The following is a 12,006-nucleotide window of genomic DNA, read 5'->3' on the forward strand; positions in this document are numbered from 1 at the left end:
GATTAGAGTAGAATAGTCTAAGCATGCCCTCTGGACAGGGGCAGCCCATTTTGGGTGAAAAGCTCTGGATCTCCTTACCTGCTGACACCTCTGAGGCAGGACAGGATGAGCCAGCTAACCTGAGCTCAGCTCTTATACCTGGGGGAAGGGAGGGGAGACAGGGGGGAGGGAAGCGAGGCAGGGGGCTGGGCCTCATCTTTAAGCCACCCCGGCAATTGCAGCTGCCAGGGCTATGAGCCAGCTGTGTGGGCTCCACCCTCCATTGGCCAGAGCTCCAGAGCCCGCCCCCATCTCTGCCAGGAAGAGGGAGCCACAGAGGGCTGGGTCTGCTTGCCCCTGGCCCCAGACCAGGAGGCAGGGTCCCGGGAAAAGATAGGGGAAGAGAGGCAGGGAAAGGAGAGGGGGAGGGCTTGGAAGCACTATAGGGTCGAGCTTGGGAGGAAGGACCTGGAGAAGTTGTAGGTCAGGGAAGTGAAGGGGCCCTGAGCTAATAACCAGAAGTAGAGGCTGATGAAAGCAGGGTTTGCGGCCCAGAGGGAATGAAAGACACGTGGGCTGAGAGGTCTTCAGGGACCTCTCTGTACTTTGATGTCACACACACACGCACACACACGCACCAGGGCCAGTTTGGATCCTGCCCAGATCCCAGACCCCGGCTTCCTCAGTCCCAGTAGCAGAGGGATGAAGGAGGCCTGGGTCAGGAAGAAGGAGCCAGAGAGGGGCAGCCTGGGTGCTGTCCTGCCTTCCCTTCAGCTCCCCTCTACCAGCGTGCACATGTGCAAGGCCCGGATGAGTTACCTGGCAGCTAATGACCTCTCCAAACTGGTTGGGCTGCCTGCTCCTCCCTCCCTCATGCCTTTCCTACCTCAGCGGCTCCATAGCAACCACACACACACACACACACACACAACCACACACACACACACAATCCAGTACCGAGGATGCATCCCAGGCAGCAGATCCAGGGACTCAGCCCAACCCCAAAGGCTCTCCTCACCTGATGGAGAAGGGCAGGCGGTCAGGGCAAGGGTGGGGCCCAGAGTCAACGCTCCCAGACTCCTTTCCTAAATTCTGAGATCAGGGCATACCTCCTGTAAAAATAATAATAATAATAAAAAATAGCCAAAACCGGTTTGGCTCAGTGGATAGAGCGTTGACCTGCGGACTGGAAGGTCCCAGGTTCAATTCCGGTCAAGGGCATGTACCTACCTGGGTTGCGGGCACATCCCCAGTGGGAGGTGTGCAGTAGGCAGCTGATCGATGTTTCTCTCCCATCGATGTTTCTGACTATCTATCTCTCTCCCTTCCTCTCTGTAAAAAATCAATAAAATATATTTTAAAAACCAACCCCAAAGGCTCTCCTCACCTGATGGAGAAGGGCAGGCGGTCAGGGCAAGGGTGGGGCCCAGAGTCAACGCTCCCAGACTCCTTTCCTAAATTCTGAGATCAGGGCATACCTCCTGTAAAAAAAATAATAATAATAATAAATAATAATATAAATGGAACCACTTTGAAATGGAGTCCAGGGTGCCTGGCCGGTGTAGCTCAAACGGTCCCATGCACCAGGAGGTCGCTGGTTCGATTCCGGGTCAGGACACGTGTCTGATTTCGGGCTCCATAGCCAGTAGGAGGTGTGCAGGAGGCAGCGGATAGATGTTCCTGTCTCTCCCTCTCCTTTCCTCTCTCTGAAATCTGTAAAAACATTTTTTTTAATAGAGTCCAGGGTGCCATTCCAGAGAAACTGCCTTGTTTATCTCACTCTTCAAACCTTTTAAAACTGGGCAAAATGACCTTTGGACTGGGCCTAGCAGCACTGTATCCCAAACTGTTTGCAAAGATAACAAGAAAGCAGATGGAAAATTGAACACATTCCTTAGAATTAGCATCCCCTATGTTAGCTTACTGCACCTATAGAAATTCCTTCCTTAGCTTATTAACTCCACTAAAAATTCCTTGGGGGAGGGGAATGGAGTGGGCTAGAAGGGGTCAATGGGGGTAAAGGGGGTAAATATATGTAATGCTTTCAACAAAAAAGATTAAAAATAAATTTCCTTCATCACTCGAGCCAGGTAGTTCAGTTGGTTAGAGCACGTTCCTAATACACTGCATTGTGGGTTCAGTCCCCTTCAGGGCACATACAAGAATCAACCAATGACTGAATAGATAAATGGAACAACAAATCAATGTTTCTCTCTCCCTTCCTCTCTCCCTCAAATCAACAAAAATAAGTAAATAAATAAATCCTTCCTTCTCTCCACCTGTATTATTCCCCTTCCCTGTCTCATAAACCCCCCTCACTTCTTAATCAGAACATTATCTGGGTTTCTGCCTAAATCAGTGCTTCGAAAAGAATGAGTCTTTTGGGTCTCAAATAAGAGCTTGTTGCCTCACTCTGTCCTTTTATTTTCAGGTGACCGTGAAGTATGGTAGCAATCATCTCAGGTAGAAACTATAGTTTAACTTTAACCCTGCCGTTTGGTTTCTGTACTTGTTTGCTTGCTAAAATAATAGAAAGGTTATTTTAATTTTCTGAATTATATAAATCATCCTATTCGATTGAATGCCTTATTGATGGTAATGTGAATATCCCATTGGTTGTGGTCATACTGGTCTTAGAAAGCGTCTTATTGATGGTAATGTGACTATCCCATTGGTTGTGGTCATACTGGTCTTAGAAAGCACCTTTTCCTTTACCTGGGAAGGACAGCCAGTTATCCCAAGGTCAGAGGGCTCCAGTTAACGTGTTTCTGTCAATTCAGTGATCCGGAGACCCAAAACTGTAATTTAGATAACGTGCTGCTTCTGCTTCTGTAAACTGCTTTTTGCAAATCAGGTTCCTCATTCCAAACCTTGGGATGTAGTCAATACCTTTTGCCTATATAAACCCGGTGTTGCGGCCATCTTATCACTGTGAGATTTGGGAAATGCTCCCTCATAGTCCCGGATTTGCAATAAATGTGACTCTTTAATTCAACTTCTTGAGGCGTCTTTGTGTGATTCGCGGGGTATATCACAACAACCGCGCCAATGGCCCTCGAAGGCCCCTTCTAGGCCCCCGCTGTACTTGTGGCCTCGGTGAAAGGCATCTGTGTGTCCCAATGAGACCCTTCTAAGGGTGTCTCATTCTGAACGTTCCTCTGAGAGGCATCATTCCGGAGACCCTCTGACAGTCTCTCAATCTGAGGGCTTCTCCAGAAGTGCCTCAGCCTGGGGTCCCTCCGAGGAACTTTCTGGAGCTCCCTCCTGGGGTCACTCGCTGTGGGAGCCCCTCTGGAGTACCTCCGACAAATGACCCCTGGCAGTCCCAGTCTGGGGGTCCCTCTCGGTTTGGAGGCACTTAGGTCTCAATCTAGGGCCCTTTCACGGTGCGAGGTAGCCTCTGCACTAATAGCTGCCCCAAATGGACACCTGATGGTCGTGCAGTAGCAGCCCCTGCAAGTCGGCACCCACTGGGCTGCCCCACCCCTGCCCCCTCTGGTGGCGGGCAGTGCAAGCCACATGCCACTCAAGCTGAGGACAGAGAGGGGCACCATGGTGCTCTAATGTTCTGCTTCCTGCAGCACCTCTGCCATCGTTACCCCGCAGTCCTCGAACCAGAACCTGTGTCCATCCTTCCATTCCACCCCCGCTCTGGAGGGAGCAGGGAGCGAAGGAGGGAGGGCCCAGCGTTTCCAAGCACCCACCCAGCCAGTTCATCAGAGGCTCTGGGATTTCCATCCAGCCCCACCTGTTCATGACTTTATGGCTTAACCTCTCTAAAATCTGTTTCCGCCTCTTTAATACAGGACTGACAAACAGAACCGACCTCCAAGGGCTGCGAGAAGTAACAAAGATAATGCAAGAAGATGTTTAGCACTGCGCCTGGCATACAGCAAGCCTGTGGGGTGCGGCCACAGTGTTTGGACAGGTTCAAGCCTCGGACTGAGGAGAGGGCACAGTCCTCTCATTGCCACGTGCAAGTCCCAGCTTGGAGGGCAGAGCCTTCCCAGCACAATTATAGCCAACAGCTAGAGTTATGAGCTTGAACCTATGGTCCGAACACGTGGCTCCACATGCCTGAGTGACACGGCTTGTGGGTGCTAGTGCTGTCCATCAGAGAGGCAGCGTCCCACCGAGACCCAGCTTTCATTCTCTTGTCTGTCTTTTCTAAGCCTTTCATCGCCCCCACTCAGGGTCACTGAACCAGGCTGAGCTGGCAAGAGTATGCCATGGCCTTGCCGGCTCCCCGCATATGGCGTCCGACCAGGGACCGAGTTCTGCAACCAGGGCCTGAGTCCGGGCTCCCCACACCAGCCCTCAGCACGTAGTCCCGACTATCATCTCCCAAGGACACAAAGCCCAGGAATAAGAAAAATGGGAACTGAGATCACGCCCCTGAGCCCTAGGAGGCACCAGTAGAATGAGTCACCTCATCTGGCCCAGAGATCTGTCTCTGCCTTTCATATATTCATTCACCAACCATTTATTTGTTGAGCAACCTAACCTGAGCACGAGACCTCGGTGCTAGATGCTGCAGAATATTTGAAGATGAGTAACATTCCTGGTCCTCAAAGAGCCCATAATTTTTGGACCCCCCCCCCCCCCCTCAGGTCAGAGCAGAGCTTTCCCACCCGCTAGTCTCAAGAGAAGAAATCAGGGTGGGCGCGAGTAAGAAACATTCGTGTGTTAAGGAGAAGGCTTTATTTTCGGGGAGTGGAGTTCTGCCCGGTCCTGCCCATCTTATCCCAGGCAGCCGGACTTCTTCTGCGTCTCCTTCTCCTTTCTGATCTCTTTGGCCAGCTCCCCAATCAGTCTCCAGTACTCGTTGAACCGGAGCTCTGAGTCCCCGTTCACATCCAACCTCTTCATCTTCTCATCCAAGGAGCCCACATCCTAAGGAGACACCAAAGGGAAGGGTGAGGTTAGAAACAATGGTTCTCGAGAGAGGGAGAGAGGGAAGAACTGTGAGTTGCCATTCCCTTCCTTCAGGGAGTGTGAGGACCTGACCCAGACCTTCGAGATGAGGCTGCAGCCCTAAGATAGGATTGCCGGGGGGCCCAACTCCAAGGGAGAGGAGCACAGGGAGGTGGGGACTTGATTCATAGTGTTTGCTGGGGTGGAAATACTCCCGCCACAGCAGACTAGGAACCACGGACATGGCGATGAACATAGAGCTGGGAAGAGATGCATACCGAGGGCCCTCACCTGCAGGTGGAGGTGGGTTCTGAACACCACTGCACCAGCCCTGGGATTTGTGCAAGGACACTCGGGGAGCCCTTGTAGGCATGGACCCACTCTGATCATCCTCAAAACCTTCTCAGGCCACCCTCCTCACCCACAGAAAGCTGGAGAAGTTCAGCACGTGGCTGCTCACTTGCATAAACCTGATGTCTTCTCATATTTCCACTTGAGTCACCAGCCTGGTAGATTGGGGGAATGGCAAAGACACAAGGCGTTTTCCTAGAGGGCCCTTGACTAAGTCTCTCATGACAAGCCTGGGAAATCAAAGGATACTATAAGCTGGACCGTCATGATCAAAGGCTTTGTTGCCAGATAAACAATCACAACCAAAAAGTGGACTGTTTAACAATGCATCCTTGTCAAACCAGAGAAGGGTGCCTCAGGCACAGCTCGATGCTGAATATCTGAACCAATATTTGGATGAAGACAGAGAAGATTTGCCTATTCATTAGATGGCACAAAGCTGATCCGTGTAAGAGCTACACAAGACTTTTTAAAAAGCTACTATCATGTTTAATTGTAGAATACTATAAGCATTGCCAATTGAAGGCAAAGATGCCCAGTGTAACACTATATCGGAGGAGAGAAAACATACAGTCAAGAGAAAGAAATAAAAGGTATAATAACTATTGGGAAAGAAAAGGAAAATTCACTTCTTATTATCTCAGCAATGACATCATTGTACACCTAGAAAAAAAAACACACAAAAGAATGATAATAGCTAACATTTCCACAAGTGTAAGCACTTAATAATGCTGACTGTTCCAAGCATTATGATAACACATTACACTCGTTGGCTTCATTTAATCTTCATAATCTGCTGGAATGAAAGGGTCCATGAACACAGGGACCTTGTCCATCTTGTTCACCGCTGTAATGCCAATCCCGGGAGAAGGTCTGGCACATAGCAGATGCCTGTTCACCACTATAACCCAAAGCCTAAAACAGCATCAGGACAGGACAGAACACTGACTGAACAAATGCAAGACCAATCCAACGAAAAACATTATGAGTCCATTTCACAGACGAGAAATTAAGGCTCTGAAAGATTAAATAACTAACCAAGGATGACATGCTAGAACCTGCATTTGAACCTAGATTGTCTGACTCAGAGCTTATGTCCTTACCCACTATTCTGTATGTCTACCCTCACCCCCAAAAAAAGACTATTAGAAGTGATAAAGTATCTGATTATAATATTAGTACTCAAAAACCAATACCTTTTAGGTAAATAAATATTAACCAGTTAGAAACTATAATAAGACAGATCACATTTAAAATAGTAAAAAATAGCCCTAGCTGGTTTGGCTCAGTGGATAGAGCCTCGGCCTGTAGACCAAAAGGTCCTGGGTTCAATTCCAGTCAAGGGCATGTACCTTGGTTGCAGGCTCCTCCCCGCCCGGGCCCTAGTCAAGCTCCAGCAAGTCGATGTGTTTCTCTCACATCAATGTTTCTCTCTTTCCCTCTTTCTTCCACTCTCCCTAAAAACCAATGGAAAATATCATCGGGTGAGGATTAACAAATATATATATATATATATATTTGGCTGTATACATTTATACTATAAATATACATATAGTAAAAAATAAAATAAAGCACTTAGCATAAATGTAGAAATCTGTTTAGGTTTTGTGAAGAAAACTGAACTGAAGGATATATGCAACACTGTGATTTATAAAAAATATATATTCGGTCATTCAGATGACTGATCAAAATATAATTCTAATATATACAGTTTGTGGTCTTCCACAGTTCCTGACTCAGAACTCCCAAAACCTTTGGAATATCCTAAGTGTAGAGCATGATCAAGGTGTCTTGTGTTATGTTAATGAGGCCCTGACACATTGGCAACTAGACCTCAGAATATGTATTAAATATAAAAGAAAATTCGAATAAATATAAAAACATATCTTTCTTTAGAAAGAAAGGCTCAATGGTGTAAACATGTAAATGTTTCCTAAAATTTATTTACAAGATCCCAATTAACAATCTACAGGATTCTTTTTTATTTTATTTTTTTTAAATCCTCACCCGAGGATATGTTTACTGACTTTTTCAGAGAGCGAGGAAGGGAGAGTGATCCCAACGAACAATCTACAGAATTCTTTTTTATTTTATTTTTTTTTAAATCCTCACCCGAGGATATGTTTACTGACTTTTTCAGAGAGCGAGGAAGGAAGAGAGAAATATCATCGATGGATTGGTTGCCTCTCCTACTCACCCGACTGGAGATCTAACCTGCAACCTAGGTATGTGCTCTGACTAGGAATCGAACCCGCAACCTTTCCGCATACTGGACTGAGCCACACCAGCCAGGGCTATAGGGTCCTTTTTTACCATGACTAAGTGTTACTAAAATTCTTATTGAAAAATAAACATGTGAGATCCACCAGTAAAAATCTGCACAATACGAGAGAACCAGCCCTCTCTTTCTCTCCCTTCCTCTCTCTAAAAAAATCAATAAAAAACAGCCCAGCCTGCGTGGCTCAGTAGTTGAACATTGGTTGGGTTCGATTTCTGGTCTGGGTACAAGCCTGGGTTACGGGCTTGCTCCCCAGTAGAGGGCGTGCAAGAGGCAGCCAAATCAATGATTCTCATCATTGATGTTTCTATCTCCCTCTTCCTTCCTCTCTAAAATCAATAAAAATCTATTTAAAAAAAAAATAATAAATAAGTAACATATTGTTGGTTGAGGATTTAAGAGAGAGAGAAAGCCAACTCTACAGATTATTGTTAGGCATATTCTCTACCATTACCCCCTGCTTGGGGCTCTCACCCTCCCTTCAGTTTTTCTATTATTCTCATTTCAGGTTTTGCTAGACATGACACAGTTTTCAGTTTCCAGTAAACCGCCTCACCCAGTTTCCAGTGGACTGCCTACACCTGGTTCGACTGGTTACTCTAAACTTTACAGGAGACATAAATATCCCGCTCCCCCTACTCTGCCCCACTGACAACCCTGGGTGCATAAGGGAGACAACCAATCAATGTTTCTCTCTCTCTCCCTCCCTCCCTTTCTCTCTCTCTAATATCAATAAACATAACCTTGGATGAGGATTTTAAAAAATAAAAAAGACTCAGGAAAAAACCTTTGACCTTCCCCCTAAATGCCTAAAAGAATTTAGATAGAGAACCTGCTCCATAAAGGAACTATCATGATAGATAACTATAGTTTAATATGAATATTGTGTGATAGGGAGGAACCTGGCAAAGCCCATTTGGTAAAAGTCCTCTGTGCCCCATTGTTAAAGATGGCCCCACAAACATTATTTGCCAAACACTTGCTCTTCTGTCTCAATGGGAATTGCCCTCCTGCCCTTTCAAGTCCCAAATCACAATCCTCCCCGCTTCTCCTTACTCCAGAATGGCATATAACCCTCTACTCTTCTAGGGCCCCATTTTCTTATGGAACCCCCATGTGTACACATGTATTAAGTTTGGTTAGTTTCTCCTCTTAATCTACCTCATGTTAATTTGATTACGATAGCCAGAGAACATTCATTTTTACTCCCCTACAGAGGAGCAAAATCAGAATGACAGGAGGTAGAAGGCAGAGAAAGGGAGGCTTAAAATTGAGACTTTGGAAGTGGTGCATTATTTCGGTAATAACAAGATCTGACGCCTGAACAGAGGAGTGGAATGCTGAGATGCAAGAAGACAGAATCTTTGGAAGTGAGGCATTCTCAAGAAAAGGAAAGGGCCAGGTGCTAGATGGGCTGTCTCTGTGGATACTAAGGATAATGACAGTACCAGCGATGAGAATAAAACAATGAGCAAGGAGCTGAAGAGCTCTAAGAAAAAGCAGGTGGTATCTGAGCTTCCAAGGAGCTGGGCATCTTAGAAAGAAGAAAAAACGAAGATCCGGAAGCAACGATGAAAAGCAAAGAGGTCACTCCTGCATTTCCAGGCCCAGAGGAAGCTGGATTTGGAAGAAAAACCACTCGCTATGTGACGAGGCTACAGGAAATGCTGTATTTTCAGGAGAGAATCTAAAGTTTCCTGTGAGAAGAGGAAGGGAAAGGTCTGGGAAATCTAAGGATGTAGGGCAATGGTCGGCAAACTGCGGCTCGCGAGCCACATGCGGCTCTTTGGCCCCTTGAGTGTGGCTCTTCCACAAAATATCACGTGCGGGCGCGCATGTACAGTGCGATTGAAACTTCGTGGCCCGTGCGCAGAAGTCGGTATTTTGTGGAAGAGCCACACACAAGGGGCCAAAGAGCCGCATGTGGCTCCAGAGCCGCAGTTTGCCGACCACTGATGTAGGGGATTTTGCAAATGATAGACTATGAGTTTCAAAGACCAGTTTGCTTGCTTTTAAACCCATCTTCACACACTTTTATGTGCCCGTGACTTTTCAGAAAGGACGCAAAAGAAACCGTTAGCAGCCTGGGGATGATGTACCAACCCAGTGGGGATGACATTTAAATCCCTCATCTGTCCAGTGAGGAAAGAAGGAATGACCTTGTCAGGCACATGATTGAGGGGATTCCCAGAGAGGGTGGGCAGGAAACAGTCACTGAGAGTCTATGAGAACATGAATTGGGCTGTGGGGTTTTTTGTTTTTGTTGTTGTTGTTGTTGTGTTTTTTCTAAACCCCTCCCCACAGCTGGGCCTCAGATTCCATCATTGTTAAGTGAGGAGTGTGGACCGTATTTTCTGCTGCCCACCCAGCTCTGATGGCCTAGGGACCTCCTGGCAGGAGCTTTGGGTCCAGCCCTGTGTGAGGGAAATGAGACCAGAGGGGCACAGAGCAGACACAGGAACCTCACAGCATCTTCTGATGGGAGCACAAAGCCCACTGACACTTCCCCTCACACAGACACAGAGTTGCCTAGTCACACACACACCAGGCAAGATCAGCCAGGACCACTCACACACAAGCAGTCGACTACACTCTTCTCCACAACACACCTGTGGTCACATGATTGTGCCCAGCAATGTCGTGTCACATATACAGAGTCCCACAATCACTGTCTGCCAAAACCTCAGGCCCAGAGACCCCGACCTACCTTGAGCAGGTGAGGGAACTGCTGAGTGGCCATTTCCTTAAATTCATTGATGTTGAGGCTGCCCTTCCGGCCCTCGCGCCTTGCAAAGGTGAAGAAGGCGTTGACCAATGTGTCAATGGCTGTCTCCACCTCAGTCAGTGGCTCTGCTGCCATTAGGACCCTGGGGACTATAGCTGATGTCCTCTGGGGGCTGACCTGCTGGGAGGGGAAGGAAAGGGAGAGTCAGGATAGGCCAGAGTGCCCCTGCCCTGGGTGGCCACCTCACGCCTCTGTCTGGACAAGACATTATGGGGAAGGAGGAGACAGGGATGGAGCTTGGGCAGGGGAGTACCTCAGTGCAGGTGCGGGGAAGGGTATTCATTTCCAGAAACCCCTTCCTCTCTAGATCTCAGTCCAGGGTCCTGTTTTGTTTGTTTTTTGTTTAAATATATTTTTATTGACTTCCGAGAGGAAGGGAGAGGTAGACAGAGAGAGAAACATCAATGACAGGGAATTACTGGTGGGCTGCCTTCTACACGTCCTTTATTGGGGATCGAGCCTGCAACCTGGGCATGTGCCCAGGTCAATATTCGAACCATGACCTCCTAGTTCATAGGTCAACACTCAACCACTGAGCCACCCCGGGGTCCTTTTGCAGTGCCTGTGCGTTAAGGACCGCACTGTGATGGTCCCTCAGCCTGAACCCTGACCACAGGTGTGTTGTGGAGAAGAGTGTAGTGGACTGCTTGTGTGAGTGGTCCTGGCTGATCTTGCCTGGTGTGTGTGTGACTAGGCAACTCTGTGTCTGTGTGAGGGGAAGTGTCAGTGGGCTTTGTGCTCCCATCAGAAGATGCTGTGAGGTTCCTGTGTCTGCTCTGTGCCCCTCTGGTCTCATTTCCCTCACACAGGGCTGGACCCAAAGCTCCTGCCAGGAGGTCCATAGGCCATCAGAGCTGGGTGGCCAGGAGAAAATACGGTCCACACGCCTCACTTAACCATGATGGAATCTGAGGCCCAGCTGGGGGTGGGGCCGGGGTAGAAAAAACACAACACTCCAGCCCACGCCTGCAGTCACAGCATCTCGGGGAGGAGGCTCTCAGGCTGAGGGGAGCCCTGTCAGTCTCCGGACCCCTCTGTGGGGTTCAGTCCCAGGGCCCTTGCTTGGAACCTCACCCAACCTCAAAGGGTCAGGAGGCTGCCTGCCTCCAGAGCTTGCTTGTTTGTGCGGGGACCAGGTCATCACCCGCAGGCACTCGGCCTGCCCCTCCCAGCAGAGCAGCCCGGTCTGCAAGCGCCCCGCTGTGGTCAGGGCTGTGGTCAGGGCTGGCCCTCGGGCGCCCTCCCCGCCTCCCAGCAGGGCCAGCGGGGCAGAGCACAGGACCCCCCCAGTCTCCCGCCCCTGTTTCCGGGCGACAAGGGTCCTGGGTGGGCCTCTCCGACTGCCGCCACCCAGGAGGGTTCCGTCCCGCACCCACAGCCCAGGGGCCGGGGAGGGCTGGGGGGACCTGCCCGCTCATCCTCTCTTTCCAGCCGCCCCTCCGCTGCTCCCGGGGCCTGTGGCTGCATTGCCCCAAGCCTCTTCCAGATCCCATCGGAGGCTCCGGGGCGGGGCCTGGGAACCCGGGGAGGAACAGGCTCCTCGGGCTCCCTCCCGAGTTCGGGGGACACAACTCACCGGGGCGAGTCGCACAGATGGGGTGCAGCGCGCGCGAGCAGCGGAGCTGAGGTTTATAAGCGCCCAGGCCGGGAGGCCGGCCGCTCCCAAGCCTGGAGGACACAAGTTTCCTGTTGATTCTGG

At 49.2% G+C, this 12,006-nt stretch overlaps 2 protein-coding genes across 7 annotated transcripts in view; both read right to left on the reverse strand.

The window, feature by feature from the left end:
• Nucleotides 1-187, reverse strand: part of S100A14 (S100 calcium binding protein A14) — a 2,178-nt gene extending 1,991 nt beyond the window's left edge. The window contains exon 1 of one of the 2 annotated variants that reach the window (XM_005867430.2): nucleotides 79-187. The gene's annotated coding sequence lies outside the window, so the exon portion shown is untranslated. The remainder of the gene's footprint in view (nucleotides 1-78) is intronic. The other variant, XM_014540743.1, reaches the window with a different exon arrangement.
• A 4,474-nt stretch (nucleotides 188-4,661) lies between these two features.
• Nucleotides 4,662-12,000, reverse strand: S100A13 (S100 calcium binding protein A13). Of its 5 annotated transcripts, none has more exons than XM_014540737.1 (4): nucleotides 11,884-12,000; nucleotides 10,561-10,630; nucleotides 10,230-10,424; nucleotides 4,662-4,872 (listed from the first exon to the last, which is right to left on the reverse strand). In XM_014540737.1, exons 2-4 carry the CDS (start codon nucleotides 10,588-10,590, stop codon nucleotides 4,720-4,722), a joined length of 378 nt encoding a protein of 125 aa, XP_014396223.1. In that variant the 5' UTR covers nucleotides 10,591-10,630; nucleotides 11,884-12,000; the 3' UTR covers nucleotides 4,662-4,719. The 5 variants fall into 5 exon arrangements, with proteins under 5 accessions (XP_014396223.1, XP_014396221.1, XP_014396222.1 ...); XM_014540735.1 differs by having other exon boundaries at nucleotides 10,230-10,427; XM_014540736.1 differs by having other exon boundaries at nucleotides 10,230-10,427; nucleotides 10,561-10,669.
• Between the last annotated feature and the right edge of the window lie 6 nt (nucleotides 12,001-12,006).

Source organism: Myotis brandtii, unplaced genomic scaffold (assembly GCF_000412655.1).
Source record: "Myotis brandtii unplaced genomic scaffold, ASM41265v1 scaffold250, whole genome shotgun sequence".
Classification (NCBI taxonomy): Eukaryota; Metazoa; Chordata; class Mammalia; order Chiroptera; family Vespertilionidae; genus Myotis; species Myotis brandtii.

What these genes read in the sequence shown, in the direction of transcription:
- S100A13 (XM_014540735.1), bottom strand. Translation starts at nt 10,590, where the DNA reads ATGAATACCCTTCCCCGCACCTGCACTGAG. An exon ending in TTCCCCGCACCTGCACTGAG is followed by an intron (nt 10,428 to 10,560) that starts GTACTCCCCTGC and finishes TTCCCCTCCCAG; the next exon opens with CAGGTCAGCCCCCAGAGGAC. An exon ending in AGTTCCCTCACCTGCTCAAG is followed by an intron (nt 4,873 to 10,229) that starts GTAGGTCGGGGT and finishes GTGTCTCCTTAG; the next exon opens with GATGTGGGCTCCTTGGATGA.